Source organism: Podarcis erhardii, assembly GCF_964252035.2.
Source record: "Podarcis erhardii genome assembly, chromosome: 7".
In the NCBI taxonomy this organism is placed as follows: domain Eukaryota; kingdom Metazoa; phylum Chordata; class Lepidosauria; order Squamata; family Lacertidae; genus Podarcis; species Podarcis erhardii.
This window is the reverse complement of record NC_138511.1, coordinates 90,314,154-90,333,764: the sequence shown is the minus strand read 5'-3', so window position 1 is coordinate 90,333,764 and position 19,611 is coordinate 90,314,154. Positions and strand designations below refer to the sequence as shown.

The 19,611-nt window shown below is 47.6% G+C and overlaps 1 protein-coding gene and 1 long non-coding RNA gene across 2 annotated transcripts in view; both read left to right on the top strand.

Annotated features, from left to right (window-relative positions):
* The window catches only part of LOC309346275, a 303,343-nt gene that overhangs the window by 224,771 nt on the left and 58,961 nt on the right, over positions 1-19,611 (top strand). The gene's annotated exons all lie outside the window — the stretch shown is intronic.
* Positions 16,691-17,839, top strand: SYCN (syncollin). The gene has a single exon (XM_081870612.1). It carries the CDS (start codon positions 16,977-16,979, stop codon positions 17,373-17,375), a length of 399 nt encoding a protein of 132 aa, XP_081726738.1. The 5' UTR covers positions 16,691-16,976; the 3' UTR covers positions 17,376-17,839.

Here is a 19,611-nt window from a genome sequence, read left to right as displayed (position 1 = left end):
TTGCCTGCCTCCCCATTCGCAGGCGCGAGGCGAGCCGTGTAGCCAGTCACATGGAGCAGCCAGTGGTCCAGGGAGGAACACAGCACCTTTTTCACACCGTCCTCTAAATTGCGCCAATTTGCAAAAGCGCACCGGCTTTTGCTTCCCATTCACCAGGTTCCAGAATGGAGTCGGTGCCTGTTGCCTGATTGGAGGTAGGGCGAAGGTACAGGAGCGAAAACGGCCAGTGTAATTGGCGCTGCCAGGGCCGGGCACGCCACCATCTCCCGCTGCCAGCAGCTGCGGGAGGATAAAAGGGATGGAAATTAATTGAGGTTCGGGAGGGGGAAGGAAGAAAGAGGGCTGTGCATTAATGGTTCGCGTTACAAGTGACAACGGGGACCGTTCTGCTGTGTCCTCTGTTAAAAGCATCATTTCAGACGCTGCAGAAATGCAGATCTAATGGGCAGGTGCGGGCAAATTTGCAGGTATTTTCATGCCAGAGGGAAACCAGCCACCACTTGATGGAGAGAATGTAACCTTCAGGTTGCAGTCCTGTAGCTGGGAGTAGGCAGCATTTAAAACACCCGGTCTTACTTCTGAGAAGGCATGTGCAGGATAAAATGAATTGGTTAAATTGAATTAGTTTCACAGTTGAGGAACACAGGAATCTTGCCTTAGTGTCAGGCAGATTATGTTACACCACAGGTCCATTTTGGTTCAGTATTGCAGACACGGACTGGCAGCAGCTCTCCAGGATTTCAGGAAGAAGCCTCCCCCATCCAATAATAATAATAATAATAATAACAATGAATTTTATTTATACCCCGCCCTCCCTGGCCAGAGCCGGGCTCAGGGCGGCTAACACCAGTACAATTACAGTAAAAACATAAAAGGAAAGAAAAGCAATTTAAAATACAGGTTAAAATACAATTTAAAATGCAGCCTCATTTTAAAAGTAGCCCATAGATCAAGACCATAAGGGGAAGGAAACATAAGGGTCAGACTGAGTCCAAACCAAAGGCCAGGCGGAACAGCTCCGTCTTGCAGGCCCTGCAGAAAGATGTCAAGTCCCGCAGGGCCCTGGTCTCACGTTCCACCAAGTCAGGGCCAGTACTGAAAAGGCCCTGGCCCTAGTTGAGACCAATCTAACCACCTTGCGACTTGGGATCTCCAAGGTGTTGCCATTTGTGGACCTTAAGGTCCTCCGTGGGGCATACCAGGAGAGGCGGTCCTGTAGGTACGAGGGCCCTAGGCCGCATAGGGCTTTAAAGGTCAAAACCAGCACCTTGAACCTGACCCTGTATTCCACCGGGAGCCAGTGCAGTTGGTAAAGCACTGGATGAACGTGATCCCATGGCAGAGACCCCGTGAGGAGCCTCACCGCAGCATTCTGCACCCGCTGGAGTTTCTGGGTCAGCTTCAAGGGCAGCCCCACATAGAGCGAGTTACAATAATCAAGCCTGGAGGTGACCGTCGCGTGGATCACTGTGGCCAGATCAGGGCAGGAAAGGTAAGGGACCAACTGCTTGATACGGTGGAGATGGAAAAATGCCACTTTTGCTGTGACTCCATGGAAAGGGAGGTGTCAAAGATTACACCCAAGCTCTTGACAGAAGGCGCTGGCACTAGTTGAGCCCCCGCAATAGATAGGAGTTGGCCCCCCAACCCCATGTTGTCCCAACCCAGCCAGAGGACCTCTGTCTTTGACGGATTTAACTTCAACTGGCTCCCACGCAGCCATCCAGCCACAGCTTCCAAACATCTGATCAGTGTGTCTGGGGCCGAGTCAGGATGGCCGTCCATCAACAGATAGAGTTGGGTGTCATCAGCATATTGATGACAACCCAGCCCAAAGCTCCGGACAATCTGGGCGCATAACTATATTAAAAAGTTACAGCCCTCCCTCAACTCCCACAATGGAATTTCAATTTTGCTTTGCCGGTTGTGGACCGACTACTTGGTGAGGCTTAAGACCTGCCTGTCTCACCCTTGACCTTCCCGGTTGTCAAGGTCAGTGAGATCAGGACTGGGCGACTGGATCATGGAGGGAGGTTTAGAATTGGTGTGTTCCTTCTCCCCGATGGACCCCCTTCCAGAGTGGACAAGCCCCACCTGCCCCTCACTTCCGTCTACAGCATGGGCAGAAACCACCTTCTTGACCTTTGGACCCACACTTGGTCTCAATCCAATTCACATGCAGGGGGTCCCTAACTCGCTGAGGGTTTGAGACCCATCAGCTCCCCTCACCTGGGGCTCCCCTCACCTGGTTGAGCCAACCAGTTGAAGCCGTTCCAAGATTGTGGGTACTGTCACAGCTTCGAGGAGCCACAGGTGAGAGCTGGGTTCAGGGTAGGGACCAAGGATGGACAAACTACCTCAGAAGAAGCATCACGTAATCCCAGTAGAGATACCACCCCTGCTAGGGCTGCCATAGACCAGGACATTGGCAGGGAAACTAAAATGCAGTAGTACCTCTGGTTGTGAACGGGATCCATTCTGGAGGCCCATTCACAACATGAAAAGAACGCAACCCGCAGCGGTGCACACGCGGGTTGCGACTCGCCGCTTCTGCGCATGTGCATGACGTCATTTTGCATGTCTGCGCATGCGCGAGTGGCGAAACCTGGAAGTAACCCTTTCCGGTATTTCCGGGTTGCCGCAGGACGCAACCTGAAAAAAACGCAACATTAAACCAACTTAACATGAGGTATGACTGTGTTTGTTTACAAAGCTATTGTACTGCCAACCTTACTGCATGCTTGTGAAACATGGACCACTTACAAATGCCATCTCCAGCTCCTCAAAAGATTCCATCAGTGGGGTCTCCGAAAAATGTGACACATCACTTGGGAAGACAGGTGAACTAATACCAGTGTACTGGAAGAAGCAAAGATCTCCAGTGTCGAAGCAATGATTCTTCAACATCAACTTCGCTGGACTGGTCATGTTGTGCGGAAGCCTGATGATCGTCTTCCAAAGCAACTACAGTAGTACCTCAGGTTATGAACTTAATTCGTTCTGGAGGTCTGTTCTTAACCTGAAACTGTTCTTAACCTGAAGTACCACTTTAGCTAATGGGGCCTCCTGCTGCCGCTGGAGCACGATTTCTGTTCTCATCCTGGGGCAAAGTTCTTAACCCGAGGTACTATTTCTGGGTTAATGGAGTCTGTAACCTGAAGCATATGTAACCTGAGGTACCACTTCCAGGTTAGCGGAGTCTGTAACCCAAAGTGTTTGTAACCCAGGGTACCACTGTACTCTAAGATAAAGGTAAAAGGACCCCTGACCGTTAGGTCCAGTCGTGACCGACTCTGGGGTTGCGGCGCTCATCTCGCTTTACTGGCTGAGGGAGCCGGTGTACAGCTTCTGGGTCATGTGGCCAGAATGACTAAGCCACTTCTGGCAAACCAGAGCAGCGCACGGAAACGCCGTTTACCTTCCCGCTGGAGTGGTACCTATTTATCTACTTGCACTTTGATGTGCTTTCGAACTGCTAGGTTGGCAGGAGCAGGGACTGAGCAACGGGAGCTCAACCCGTCACGGGGATTTGAACCGCTGACCTTCTAATTGTCAAGTCCTAGGCTCTGTGGTTTAACCCACAGCGCCACCCGCGTCCCACCACTGTACTCTACTGCAAACCTAAAAATGGAAAGCGTAATGCTGGTGGTCAACAAAAGAGGCTTAAAGACTGTCTCAAGGCAAATCTTTAAAAATGTAGTATAAACACCAACAATTGGGAAACACTGGCCTGTGAGCGCTCCAGTTGGAGAACAGCCTTGACCAAAGGTTTCCTGGGCTTTGAAGACACTCGAACTCAGGACGCAAGGGAGAAACGTGCTAGGAGGAAGGCACGCTTGGCAAATCCACACCGGGATCAACTCCCACCCGGAAACCAATGTCCCCACTGTGGAAGGACGTGTGGGTCCAGAATTGGCCTCCAGTCACTTACGGACTCATTTTCAAACTGTGTTTGTGGAAGACAATCTTACTCGGCTACAAGTGATCGCCAAAGAAGAAAAAGAAGGAATCTAGGCAGGGAGACGTTACAAAAAAATATAATCAGCTTTTGCAGAAACAATTATAAGCCTCCCATGCAAAACACGCATCACAATAGTGCCACTGTATTCTGCTCTGGTCAGACCTCACCTGGAGTACTGTGTCCAGTTCTGGGCACCACAGTTCAAGAAGGACACTGACAAACTGGAACGTGTCCAGAGGAGGGCAACCAAAATGGTCCAAGGCCTGGAAACGATGCCTTATGAGGAACGGCTAAGGGAGCTGGGCATGTTTAGCCTGGAGAAGAGGAGGTTAAGGGGTGATATGATAGCCATGTTCAAATATATCAAAGGATGTCACATAGAGGAGGGAGAAAGGTTGTTTTCTGCTGCTCCAGAGAAGCGGACACGGAGCAATGGTTCCAAACTACAAGAAAGAAGATTCCACCTAAACATTAGGAAGAACTTCCTGACAGTAAGAGCTGTTGGACAGTGGAATTTGCTGCCAAGGAGTGTGGTGGAGTCTCCTTCTTTGGAGGTCTTTAAGCAGAGGCTTGACAACCATATGTCAGGAGTGCTCTGATGGTGTTTCCTGCTTGGCAGGGGGTTGGACTCGATGGCCCTTGGGGTCTCTTCCAACTCTAGGATTCCAAGTTGAAACCTGCACAGACCACGATATTTTTTTCACTAAGACATCAAATCTATTTTTGGGAACAAGCGAAAATTCAGTCTCCGTAGAGACTGTCAAAAATTGCCATTGCCGACTATATTTCAAGTCGTCATGGCGGGGTATTGGGAAAAGTTTTCAATTAGCAATAATCGCGCCTCGGATTAACCTCATTGGCTACGATACTGCCACTGCGCAAAGCTACCGTTCCTTGCGGCCGGCGCTGGAGCCCTGCTGTCAGAGGGCTAGGCAGGTGAGGGCGAGCCGATTCTGGCCGCTCTCCGGAGCTGAACCAGAACCTAAAGCCCCTCCATGGTGTCCCCCCGTTCTCTCCTTCGCTCCGGATCCCTCTCGAAAAGACTCCCGCCGCTTTTGCTCCGGTTTGAAGCGCCGGCGGGCTGCCGCAAAGCACGCTGGGCGCCGTATGTATATGAGCAACACGCGTCATCGAGTCCCCGCCCCCGCCCGGGAAAGGGAGGGAGGAATGAATGAATGAAAGGCGCGAGAGCGGGTAAGAGGACAGCCAATCATTAAAGAGCATGGGAAGGGGCGGGGACTTAGGAGCTCCGCCCCATTGCGTCACAGACCTTGCTTCTTTTTTGCTGCTTAGGAAGAGATTAAAAAGGAGGAAAGATGTATTTTTGTATTTTTATTATTTCTTTTTTGTGTATGTTTATTTTTGTTGTATTAATTGGAAACTTTAATAAATATTATATAAAAAAAGGGGGGAAGATGCAATAACGTAGATTTCTTGCAGCCGTTGCAATACTTTGCAAACGAGAGCGGATGCAGCGCTCGGCAGCGGAACTGAGGAAGCTCCTTGCACCGAGTTGGAGCCATTGGCGCATTTAGTTCAGTATTCCCTGCACTGGCTGGCAGCAGCTGTCCAGGTTCACAGGCATGGATCCAAGCCTAGGCTGAGATGCTGCCAGGCTTTTTGCATGCAGTGGCAACACCAGGAAAAATAATAATAGGGGGGTGTGATAGGAATTTTGAGGTCTTGGATATATGTTAAATGTTCGTAAGTGTACCAACCAAGCACGTACATAGATCAGCACAAGAAGACCAGCCTGGAACCATTTTGATTCCTCAACTGAGCAAATGTTTTCTCTGCAAGGTCAAAATAGAAAAGCCTCCCCATTGTCTCTTTCCTCACAAACCCTGTCTTAAGGGCACATTTAAGATATGAATAGGGTGTGAGCCTGTGACCTGGCCCAGGAACGAAGTATTTATCACTACAAAAGACTGGCCAGGCTCCCCAGGAAATCCAATCAAGTAACCTGCCAGACGGGATAAACAAGAACAGGAGAAAAACAACATTCAAATTTCTGTTTGGACCACCTTTTCTGTGACATATGTATGATGTTTCTGGGGGTGGTCTTGATCTACAGGGTGGCAATTTCAAAAGTCTATATATGGCCTTGAGCGCCATTGTTCTGGGTCCTCCTCCTCTCCTGCGGGTGAGGGGAGCACCCTGTTGCAACAGTTCAATAAATATCAGGCTTACTAGCTGCTTTGCTTCTCAATATTCTCTGGTTGGCCTCTGTTATTTTTCTCCTACCAATAGGGAACCTATGTAAGGACTCTATATGGGCTCTTGGATACCCCATAAGGGGAAAGGGCAATTTTTGTTTACAACAGGGGGGGCTTGGAAGTGGCAAGGGACGCGGGTGGCGCTGTGGGTTAAACCACTGAGCCTAGGACTTGCCAATGAGAAGGTCGGCGGTTCGAATCCCCGCGACGGGGTGAGCTCCCATTGCTCCCTCCCAGCTCCTGCCAACCTAGCAGTTCGAAAGCACGTCAAAGTGCAAGTAGATAAATAGGTACCACTCCGGCGGGAAGGTAAACGGCGTTTCCGTGCGCTGCTCTGGTTTGCCAGAAGCGGCTTAGTCCTGCTGGCCACATGAAAGCAACACGATGGCCAGAAACAATAACAATGTGAAAAACCTTATGGAATAATTCAAAACATCAAAACTAACAAACTGAAGTCTCTGAAAGTCTCTGAAAGTCCTTAAGTGAATCACGGTGCAAGACTTTACCCTGCAGAAAGCAAGCTGTGAAGCGTTGTATAATCAGCAAACGTCCAATTATGACGTCCAGCTCTGAACTCTGTTGAACAGTGTTTCCGGATAACCACTACTATTTCATTGAATTCTTCATCAGCCAATTAGTTCAACACTTGTAGGTAGAAAGATATGTAATTTCTTCATTGACTGAAAATAAAATATTCAAACGATGACCTGCACATGCATAAGAACAACTTCAAATAGCGTAGAAATTATAAACTGTAACATAACAAAGTTACATACCCAATCTTTTTTTGAATAGATATAATGAAAAATACTCAGTTAATGAAGAAATTACATATCTTTCAACTTACAAGTGTTGAACTAATTTGCTGATTATACAAAGCTTCACAGCTTACTCTCTGCCAGGTAAAGTCTGGCACTGTGATTCATTTAAGGACTTTCAGAGACTTCAGTTTGTTAGTTTTGACGTTTTGAATTATTCCATAAAGTTTTTCACATTGTTATTGTTTCCGGACATCGTGTTCCTTTTGATATTGCAACCCCAGAGTTGTCCGCGACTGGACCTAACGGTCAGGGGTCCCTTTACCTGGAAGTGGCAAAGTATATTTCCAGTTGTGTGACTGTCCCCCAGAAACAGAAATAACCAGATATTTGATGCTAAAACTTCCATTCTAAACATTCTCCCCCCCCCCAAAAAAAAATACATCATACATTGATTAATTTAGATAATAATATTTTTCATATAGCATACATTAACCAAATTCAAATTGCAGAAAGAGAACAGGGCTTTCAAACAGGCAGAGTTACTCCACAAGCATTTATTTAGTTTTTACACTTGTAAGAAGTACATGGTGGTATACATGGTTCTCACAACAGCCCTGGAAGGTTGGTTTGGCTGAGAGATGCTGACTGGCACCCACGGCTGGGGATTCGAACCCAGGTCTCTCCCAGATCCTAGTCCTAAAACTCGTAACCATCACACCACACAGGGTTTCACCGACGTACAAATTAGCCTACCTCTACCTCTCTTTCTAATCAGAACCAGTGAAGGTGGTGAAGGTCCTGTGTGAGCGTCTGGAGGCGGTTGGAGGATGGATGGCAGCTAACAGATTGAGGTTGAATCCTGACAAGACAGAAGTACTGTTTTGGGGGGACAGGAGGCGGGCAGGTGTGGCGGACTCCCTGGTCCTGAATGGGGCAACTGTGCCCCTGAAGGACCAGGTGCACAGCCTGGGAGTCATTCTGGACTCACAGCTGTCCATGGTGGCGCAGGTCCATTCTGTGTCCAGGGCAGCTGTCTACCAGCTCCATCTGGTACGCAGGATGAGACCCTCCCTGCCCGCAGACTGTATCTCCAGAGTGGTGCATGCTCTGGTTATCTCCCACTTGGACTACTGCAATGCGCTCTACGTGGGGCTACCTTTGAAGGTGACCTGGAAACTACAACTAATCCAGAACGCAGCAGCCAGACTGGTGACTGGGAGCAGCCGCCGAGACCCCATAACACCGATCTTGAAAGATCTACATTGGCTCCCAATACGTTTCCGAGCGCAATTCAAAGTGTTGGTGCTGACCTTTAAAGCCCTAAATGGCCTCGGTCCAGTATACCTGAAGGAGCGTCTCCACCCCCATTGTTCTGCCTGGACACTGAGGTCCAGCTCCGAGGGCCTTCTGGAGGTTCCCTCACTGCGAGAAGCCAAGTTACAGGGAACCAGGCTGAGGGCCTTCTTGGTAGTGGCACCCGCTGTTATGTACTGAAGTTCTCACCCTGGGCCAGCAGGGGGGATACTGTAGATAGTTATGCAAATGAAGGATCGAAAAGTGACGTTCAGTGATTGGATAGTTTTAGAAAATGGCAACAGTTACATTCTTCTGGAGCTCTATATAAGCAGGCTGACTGAGCTCCTCAGCTTAGTTCTGTTCCAGCTTACAAAATAAAGAGCTGCTTTGGAGAAATCACTGTGTCATCTGCTATGTCACCCCACAACTTAACACCTGCCCTGTGGAACGCCCTCCCACCAGATGTCAAAGAGATAAACAACTACCAGACTTTTAGAAGACATCTGAAGGCAGCCCTCTTTAGGGAAGCTTTTAATGTTTGATGTATTACAGTATTTTCATATTTTTTTGGAAGCCACCCAGAGTGGCTGGGGAAGCCCAGCCAGATGGGCGGAGTATAAATAAATTATTATTATTATTATTATTATTATTATTATTATTATTATTATTAGACACACAACAGGCTCCCTGTAAGGAAAGAGTTCTTCTTCAGCGCAGGCAGAACCAGCAATTCAGACTCCCGGCAAGAGCCAACTGAGACATCTGGATACACCTAAAGTTTTGCATCAATTCTGGCTGATTAGATTGTCAATCACTGAAAGGCAATGGAAGAGGATGTAGATCGGGGGGGGGGGGGGAGCTGAACACACCGATTCTCATGCACTTCTGCAAAATGATTGACAGCAGCTTCAAGGTCGAGGGCTTTTGATCATTTCTTTTCAATTGCCAATCCAACAGCAATGTTACTTAGTGATTCATCACCCATTCTGCTCCTCAAGTAGGTCTTAATTTGCCGCAGTCACGAAATCCACATCTAGCCTTCCAAAGAGGTATTATTGTGGCGGCGGGGATCAGTCAATGAACAAAACAGTCATAAGCTTGCATTGCAGCGAGCTCAGACTTCTGGACAACATTCCTACAAGGTAGACTATGCAGGGAAAGTTGGCGGCTGGGTCACCCCAATGTGCCCTCGGATCTCCTTGGACGAAGTCCAATGCCATCTAACCACTAGGCCACATTGCCTTTCAAAAAAAAAATGGGAACAAAAGTATTGCTCCATTTGCCGAAGATATTTTGAGAAGCTGTTAACCAGCCCATCCAGAGAAATAGCTGCACTTAACATTTTGCACCAATATTTCGTGTATATGTCTCGAGATGCATGAGTGGCCTCAACACTTTCAGTCAACATGTAATCAGAATATTTTTTAAAAAGTTAATGTCTTTTGCTTATAGGTACAATTAGGCTATGTCTCACTCCAGACCTGGGGGGGGGGGGTTATGGGAGAAATTTCCTTGTTTGGGAGGGGCTTGCCTCTCTGCCCATCACCACACCATAGCACCCCATTCCATGTCTCTGAGCTCCTCTCTGGGCAAACATGTCCCCCCCCCCAAAAAAAATAATAATCTCAAGCTGTAAATTGGGTGGGAGTTAAAGGCCAAAATAAAGGTAAAGGGACCCCTGACCATTAGGTCCAGTCATGGCCGACTCTGGGGTTGCAGCGCTCATCTCGCTTTCTTGGCTGAGGGAGCCGGCGTACAGCTTCCGGGTCATGTGGCCAGCATGACTAAGCCGCTTCTGGCAAACCAGAGCAGCGCACGGAAACGCCGTTTACCTTCCCACTGGAGCGGTACCTATTTATCTACTAGAACTTTATTGTTGTTTTTTTAAAATAATATTTATTCCAAATTTTAAAAGTTACAAAAAGAAAACAAGAACAATACCAAATACAAAGAAAAAAAATACAACAACACCAACAGATAAACAAGAAAGAATAAAAATACATTCTCTTAAAAGAAAAAACAAGAAAGAAAAAAAAACCATATTAAACCTTTATATAACTTTTTTCCTTTACTTCTTTCCTTGACCTCCTCACACCTCCCAATTTTGTATTCTAGTTCAAATCATTGTTTCAGCACATCCTTCCAACCTAATTTTCATTTAAGTAATTTAATTTAATATGTTAAATTTTAACGTCCTCTCTTTCGTCAATTTCATCAACTCATTTTTACTTCATCCATTATATCATCTCTACCAAAACCACCTAACTTTCTTTTTCCATTATCTTTCTAACATTCCTTGATTTTACAATATTTTTGAAGATATACCGTACTTTAAATTTTTTCCAATCTTCTTCCACCGACTCTTCCCCTTGGTCCCGGATTCTGCCAGTCATCTCAGCCAATTCCATATAGTCCATCACTTTCGTCTGCCATTCTTCTCGGGTGGGTAATTCTTGTGTCTTCCAATACCTTGCGATGAGTATTCTTGCTGCTGTTGTAGCATACATAAAAAAAGTTCTATCCTCCCTTTTTCTACTAGAACTTTGACGTGCTTTCGAACTGATAGGTTGGCAGGAGCAGGGACTGAGCAACGGGAGCTCACCCCATCGCGGGGATTCAAGCCGCCGACCTTCTGGGGGTGGTCTTGATCTACAGGGTGGCAATTTCAAAAGTCTTTATAAGACCTTGCACACCATTTTTTCTGTGTCTTTCCTCTCTCCTGCAGGTGAGGGGAGCACCCTGTTGCAACAGATCAATAAAGGCGAAGCCTACAGGCTGCTGTTTTGCTCCAAGTAATCCTGGTTGGTGTCTTTGTTTTTGTCCAAGGGAGCCCTCAGATTTTTCCGTTAACAGCAGCATGGTTCTGGGTTCTCCTCCCGCCTGTGTGTGGGGAGTGGGGACCCTGTTGCAACAGTTTAATAAAGATCAGGCTTACTAGCTGCGTTGCTTCTCAATATTCTCTGGCTGGCCTCTGTTATTTTCTCCTACCGATAAGGAACCCACTTAAGGACTCTATACAGGCTCCGGAATACCCCATAAGGGAAAGGGAGCAGTTTTTCTTACAACATTACTTTCTATTAAGCATTTTGTGTTTTTATCTCGTCATGTCTATGTTGCCAACTGCCCTGAGTGCTGCAGAGGACGGGCGGTATACAAATTTATTAAATAATAATAATTTGGGGAAAGGTGGCAGCTCAGGAGTAGAAGGACCTGGGCTCAGTCTCTGGTTGCCTCTCCAGGTAGAACTGGGAATGTGCCCTGCCTGAAACCCCAGAGAGATGCTGCCAGTCAGTGCAGACAATACTGAACTAGAAGGACCAAGGAACCAATATAAGGCCACTTCTCCCGTTCCCATTTAAAATCTGTGTTGAAAGTCATGAGGACTGGAATCCTTATTTTCAGGCTCACAGGTCAGGGGCAACCAGAGCCCGTGCCTCGCTCAGGGTGCTGGGTTCAAATCCCGAGGAAAACTTCCGCTGCAGAAAAGACTTCCTGCTCAAAACGCCAGACAGCTGCTGCCAGTCAGTGTATTTCCCCCCCCCCCAAATTTTTTTTATTGGTTTTCACAATATTATAAACAAACAATCAAACACACAAGACAAACATACAAAACAAACATAAATCATAGCCGTATTAAAAATTACAGTTGTTAACTTTGTTAAGTGACTTCTTCGCTTCCCCTTGGTTGAATTTCATTGCATGTCCTTTTAACGGTTTTCCAAATTCCATTTTTTATGAAATTTAACTTAAACATTAACATCCTTAAATCTTCACCTTATAGAATTAAACTTATTAATTCATCACTTAACATAAATAAAGTCCTAAGCCCATTAAGTATCTGCAAGCTATTTCCAGTTAGTTTAACTTAGCAAATTTAACTAAACAATCATTAAATTTCTTCCACTCTTTCTGATACTTCTCTTCCTTCTGGTCATGGACTCCTCCGGTTAGGTCGGCTAGCTCCGAAAAATCCATCATCTTCATCTGCCATTCTTCTATTGTTGGTAATTCTTGGGTTTTCCACTTTTTAGCTAACAAAATACGAGCAGCAGTTGTGGCATACAAAAATAATTTAACATCTTTCTTGGGCAATTCCAAACCTGTTATTCCAAGAAGAAAGGCCTCTGGTTTCTTTATAAATGTATATGTCAACATTTTTTTCAATTCATTATAAATCTTTTCCCAGAAGTCTTTCACCTTGGGGCAGGTCCACCCCATATGATAAAAGGTTCCTTCCTTTTCTTTACATTTCCAGCATAGATTGTCGCAATTATGATATATCTTTGCTAATTTTACAGGAGTCAAATACCATCCGTACATCATTTTCATTATATTTAGCAAAGTACATGCAGTGAACTTGACCCCTTTCTTCCACAATCTTTCCCAATCCTCAAACATTATTTTATGTCCTACATCTCTTGCCCAATCTATCATCACAGATTTAACTTGTTCATCTTGCCGGTCAGTGTAGGCGACATGGAGAGAAATGAAGGCAGGGTCTGACTCTGAAGGCGCCTTGACCTCTCCACCCCCACCTTGCTATCAAGATGAAAAGGCAGCTGGAATAACAGCACCAGGGCAGCTGCAGCTCATCCATCAGGGCAACCTTGAGGGTGACGCAGGTGGGTGGGTGCTGAGACAAGGGAGGCAGGGTGCCCCCACCCAGGAGAAGTCTGCACCTGGGCCTTGGGAGAGGCAGCAGGTGGAGGGCGGAGGGAAACGAAAATAGAAATGTTCCAATGTGGAAAGATTAGATAGACGATAGGTTCTGCAGGTGTTATTTTGGGGAAAGGTAGTGTTCCTCCTGTTTACCTGCTGGAAGGTGGGGAGAGGGGAGAAAGGAAGGGGAAAGAAATGTCTCCACATTGTGGCCAGGTTAGGAACCCCATTTGGTCAGGGTTATAATAAGAATAATAAGAATAATTTATTAATACCCCGCCCACCTGGCTGAGTTTCCCCAGCCACTCTGGAAGGCTCCCAATCAAGTGTTAAAAACAATACAGCATTAAGTATTAAAAACTTCCCTGAACAGGGCTGCCTTCTGATGTCTTTTGAAGATAGGATAGCTGCTTATTTCCTTCACATCTGAAGGGAGGGCGTTCCACAGGGTGGGCGCCACCACTGAGAAGGCCCTCTGTCTGGTTAGAGCTGGGAGGGACCCCCTTCACCAGGGTCATCTAGTCTAAGCTCCATTAAGGTAAAGGGACCCCTGACCATAAGGTCTAGTCATGGCCGACTCTGGGGTTGTGGCGCTCATCTCGCTTTACAGGCCGAGGGAGCCGTCGTACAACTTCTGGGTCATGTGGCCGGCATGACTAAGCTGCTTCTGGCGAGCCAGAGCAGTGCACGGAAATGCCGTATACCTTCCCGCTGGAGTGGTACCTATTTATCTACTTGCACTGACGTGCTTTCGAACTGCTAGGTTGGCAGGAGCAGGGACCGAGCAACGGGAGCTCATCCCGTCGCGAGCGCCACCCGTGTCCCATTAGCCTCACGGTTTTACAACATCCCGCACTTCCAAAGTTTGGGGAGAAAACATTTGGATTGTATCAACGTGACTGTGTGGGAAATGTTGAACTTTTCAGAGGAAAACATCTCCTACCTCTCCTGGTCTGCCCCGCGGAGGACCTTAAGGTCTACAAATGACAACATTTTGGAGGTCCCAAGTCGCAAGGCGGTTAGATTGGTCTCAACTAGGGCCAGGGCCTTTTCAGCCCTGGCCCCAACTTGGTGGAACGCTCTGTCACAAGAGACCAGGGCCCTGCGGGACTTGACATCTTTTCGCAGTGCCTGCAAGACAGAGCTGTTCCGCCTGGCCTTTGGTTTGGACTCAGTCTGATCCTTATGTTTCCCTCCCCTTATGGTTTTGATCTACGGGCTATTATTAAAATGAGGCCGCATTTTAAATTGCATTTTAACCTGCATTTTAAATTGGTGTTTTTTTCCCCCTATTACGTTTTTACTGTAATTTTACTGGTGTTAGCCGCCCTGAGCCTGGCTGTGGCTGGGAAGGGCAGGGTATAAGTAACATTTATTATTATATTATTATTATTTTGAATTACATACCCACTGGATGGAATTTGACGACGTAAATGCATTTTCCATGCCTTTACTATGGCAAAAAGACTTGGTATTGATGCATTGGGAAAATGAGCCTATGGCCCACTTTAGTCAATGAAGATTTAGCAAGACTCACAACTTATGAATGGGTTGCTTACAGATGTGGACTTTGAGTGGAGAAGCATAATGGTATTTGGAACCCATTTATGACAGAATGTAGTAGGCTATAAATAACCATATATGTTTTTGGATAATAATAACACTTATATACCTAGGCCCCGTGAGGGTCTTTCTTGTGTACCTCCGCCATGAGGGGTCCAGTGTATCATTGCTGAATTAACCAATTAATCTTTCGTTTCCCATTCCAATAACATTATATATATTTTTGAGATCAGTTTTATAATAAATAATAATAATAATAATAATAATAATAATAATAATCGTAATAATTATTTATTTATACCCCGCTCATCTGGCTGGGCTTCCCCAGCCACTCTGGGCAGCTCCCAATAGAATACTGAAAACACGATATAAAACATCAAACATTAAAAACTTCCCTAAACAGGGCAGCCTTCAGTTTTACTTTACCATCTAGCAATTTACTTTCAAAATCAGACCGTTGTTGTCTCTCTTTCTCTCTCTCTGCCTAACATCAATCTACAAATGGCTGACATTGAATCTGCTCCACCAAGGAATAGCCCCACTGATCCTCTTCGAACAGTTCCAGTCAGGCTGGCAGACTGCAGTTCTGAACACCCTCCAGAAACTGGGTTTTGCCCCTCAAGCCTTTCTAGGTCTGGGGTTGGGCCAGGCAAAAATCAGAGACACTGAGAGTCAGCAGGACTGCTCAAGGTGCCCCGACTATAAAATTGGAGAAATCAAGAGATATATAGCTGCACCAGCAGCATATCTCTTCTTTCTCGTATCCAAAAATGCTAGAAGGGCCTTTACACTCGCCAGAAGCTCAGCTCTGCCCTCGCCGGTCCTGGAAGGAGCCTTTTAAAAAGTCCCATATGCTCAGAGACTTTGCGCCTGTTCATTGGGGGAGATAGGAAGCCCAGAGCACTTGTTCCTTAGATGTCCCTTTTATGAAGAGGCACGGAGTTAGACCATTGATCCCCTGCTGGCGAGGCTCGCTGAACTCCCGGAAAAGCAAAAATTTGACCTTTTCCTGTTAGGCAAAGATTAGAAGATGACCTGGATGGTCGCCAGATTCTGTGTACAGATCTGTAGGTGCAGTTGTTGTTGTTGTTGTTGTTTAGTCATTTAGTCGTGTCCGCCTCTTCGTGACCCCCCTGGACCAGAGCACGCCAGGCACTCCTGTCTTCCACTGCCTCCCGCAGTTGGGTCGAACTCATGCTGGTAGCTTCAAGAACACTGTCCCACCATCTCTTCCTCTGTTGTCCCCTTCTCCTTGTGCCCTCCATCTTTCCCAACATCAGGGTCTTTTCCAGGGAGTCTTCTCTTTTCATGAGGTGGCCAAAGTCTTGGAGCCTCAGCTTCACGATCTGTCCTTCCAGTGAGCACTCAGGGCTGATTTCCTTCAGAATGGAGAGGTTTGATCTTCTTGCAGTCCATGGGACTCTCAAGAGTCTCCTCCAGCACCAGAATTCAAAAGCATCCATTCTTCGGCGATCAACCTTCTTTGTGGTCCAGCTCTCACTTCCATACATCACTACTGGGAAAACCATAGCTTTAACTATACGGACCTTTGTCAGGAAGGTGATGTCTCTGCTTTTTAAGATGCTGTCTAGGTTTGTCATCGCTTTCCTCCCAAGAAGCAGGCGTCTTTTAATTTCGTGGCTGCTGTCACCATCTGCAGTGATCATGGAGCCGAAGAAAGTAAAATCTCTCACTGCCTCCATTTCTTCCCCTTCTATTTGCAGGAGGTGATGGGACCAGTGGCCACGATCTTTGTTTTTTTTGACGTTGAGCTTCAGACCATATTTTGCGCTCTCCTCTTTCACCCTCATTAAAAGGTTCTTTAATTCCTCCTCACTTTCTGTACAGAGCATCTCCCAACTCAAACTAGTTCATTATGAAAATCCCCAAACTCGGTTCCGTGGGTGACTCTGGGTTGACTCCCTGCAGTAGTTTATTGTTGTACATTGTTTATAAATTTATTGTTGTACATTGTTTTAATTGTTTGGTTTTTCTTCTGTGACTGTACCCCAAAGTGTGTTTTATAAGCTGGTCTCTGACTGTAATAAATTATCTATCATCTATCTATCTATCTATCTATCTATCTATCTATCTATCTATCTATCATCTATCATCTATCTATTTATCATCTATCTATCATTTACCTGACGATGCTGAAACAAAACAGAAGTCCATTCTTGGATCTCTTCTTGTTTATTAACTTTACAAGCACTTTCAGAAAAACTGCATATATCGCTGTACGTTCCCCAGTTCCTCTTAATATTTATTTTCTTCTGTGCACACAACAGTGTTTTTCTGCCCAGCTCCCAGAATGTCCACCCCCCAGAAACAAGTGGCTGTGGGTGGGCACCTTGATTTGTCAGCCACCTGGGTTGGCACAGGGCAGCCCAGCTTGCCACCTTCCCACCCATATCTCCCTCCTGCTATCTCTGTGCCCGCCTCGGCCCTGGGCAGCGCTCTATAAAAGCGAGCCTCTTCGACGCAGGCTGCAACCTTCCTTCTCCCTCAACCGCTGCAACGATGAAGACCTCGCCAACTTTCCTCCTCGTCCCGCTGCTCTTCGCCATGGCCTGGGCCCAGTGCCCGGCGCCGGCCGATCTGAAAACTGCCAATGGCACCAAGATCTGCGCCCAGCTCTACACCAAGAACAGCCCCTACTATGACCAGTGCTGCGCTGGCAGCGTCCTGGTGGTGCCGCCGGACGAGGACCAGCCTTACATGCCATCTGCCTTCAACGACAAGGTGACCTCACTGGTGGTAGGGCAGAGATGTGAGCTGACCGTCTGGTCCCGCAAGGGCAAAGGGGGCAAGACCCGCAAGTTCAAAGCCGCTGCCTTCCCGCGTCTCCAGGAAATCCGTAAGGGCATCTTCGGCGACTGGGCCAATGACATCTCCGCCTACTATTGCAAGTGCAATTGAGGAGCCCACGCCAGAGTCGTGCGAGATAGGACCCCGTGGCCACGAGCAGCTCTTGCCAGCCTGACCCTGCAGCACCCCAAGCAATGTTCCCACAGGTCTTGCACCGCTATGCCCCACTCTGTTGCCACTAAGGATTCTGGGATAGCTCCCTCCCAGAATCCCCTGCTCTTGCCATGGCAAACGCTCTTGCCAACTGGAAGATCTTCTTTCCAGAATCCTCCGCACTGCCCATGGCAAAATCTCTAGGAGAAGTCTATCCCAGAATCCTCTGCTCTCGTCACGTCTCCAGGGCAAATTCTCTGGTCAACTGGAAGATCTCCCTCCCAGAATCCTCTGCGTTGCCCATGGGAAAATCTCTAGCCAACTGGGAGAAGTCTTTCCCAGAATCCTCCGCTCTCATCACGTCTCCAGGGCAAATTCTCTGGTCAACTGGAAGATCTCCCTCCCAGAATCCTCCTCTCTGGCCATGGGCCATGGCAAAAGCTCTGCCCGACCGGGGAAGCTCTGCACCCAAACAAAATGCAAACCCCTGAAAAAAGAATTCATCGTCTGATAGCAAGCAATTCACCTACAGGGAGCAGGAACGACGCCACGAAAAAGCAGAAACCGGCAACTGAATTTATTTTTCACAACCGCGGCAGAGAAGGGGGTTCCTCCCCGAGCTTTGACGATCTCCAAGTTGGACACCTCGCTCAAAATATATGTAGCTTCTGGTGCTTTTAAGATCTTTCCCACATTCCCCACTTTGTTCTGGGTGTAGTGTTTTGGCTTTTTTTGGCTTTTTAAGACAGGCGCTCCATCTTCAAAGCCATTGTGTCTCTCTTTCTCTCTCCCCCCCCCCCCCAGCTGCTTCCCCAGAGACCCGCTTTGCAGCAAACGCTCCTTCTGCCTCGTCTAGGCCACTATTCCTCTGCGTCACCACGATAAACATAATTAAAAGCGAAAGAACACGGCTTTCGGAACACGTTCCGCCTCTCTCTCTTTTTTGTAGCTCAAGGTCAGCAAATGATGGGTAGCTTCTACTCTTTTCTCGCCTCTTGTAAACATTTAATTGGAAAGAGCTTTCAGGGAGCCGAGAGCAGAATACAATAATCCGCACCAAATTGTTTTCAATTTAACTCCCTTCCTCCGAGGCACCTCCAAACTGGGCACGGCTAAAGGAGGGTGAGGTGCCAGAGACAGAGTTTGGAGTTTGATCCAGGGCTTGCCACTTTGCCAATTTCAATGCCAGAGAGATCAACGCTTGAAGTTTGGGCGGGGGGGAGGGTGCCTCTGAGCACAAGCAGAGTGCCACAGAACTACCGTATTTTTCGCCCTCTAGGACGCACCTTTCCCTCTCCAAAATGAAGGGGAAATGTGTGTGCGTCCTATGGGGCGAATGCAGGCTTTCGCTGAAGCCTGTAGAGCGAGAGGGGTCGGTGCGCACCGACCCCTCTCGCTCTCCAGGCTTCAGGAAGCTATCCGCAAGCCTTGCACGCCCGGGGAGAGTTCCTGGAGGCTCACAGGGCTTGCGGGCGGCAGCCCGAAGCACGTGGCGCCCTCCGGAGGACGCCCCGTGCTTCGCGCAGGTGTCTGCAAGCCTTGCGCGCCCGGGGACTCCGCCCGGGCTCGCAAGGTTTGCGGATAGCAGCCTGTTCTGGGGGCTGGGGTCGGGGGAAGCTCGGGCTTCCCCCGCCCCAGCCCCGCGGCTGGGGGGGGGGAATAATTTTTTTTTATTCATTCCCCCCCCCCCCAAAAAAATGAGGTGCGTCCTATGGGCCAGTGCACCCTGTAGGGCGAAAAATATGGTATATAGCTGGGAGGAGTCCCCGAAGTCAACAAATCTAAGCACCGCGATGCAGGAATTGCAGGATTTCTGAGCGATGAAATCCCCCCACCCGACTTAGATGGGATAGCTGAGACTCTGAATCTCAAGGTCGCGGGTTCGAGCCCCACATTGGACAAAAGATTCCTACATTGCAGGGGGGTTGATCTAGATGATCCTAAGGGTCCCTTCAAACTCTATGATCCTATGAAAATGTCACAGAATCAGGCCAAAAAGCCGCCTTAGCCTTGATCCAGCGGTGGGGAGCAGAGACCACACCCTCCACTGGTCTTATTTCATGCCCTGAGCTTTTTGTCCCCGCCTGGAACCAAAGGATCATAGAATTCTAGCGAGGTGTGGGGGACCCCCAAAGGGCATCCAGACCAACCCCCTGCTATGCAGGAATCACAGATAAAGGATCGCTGGCAGGTG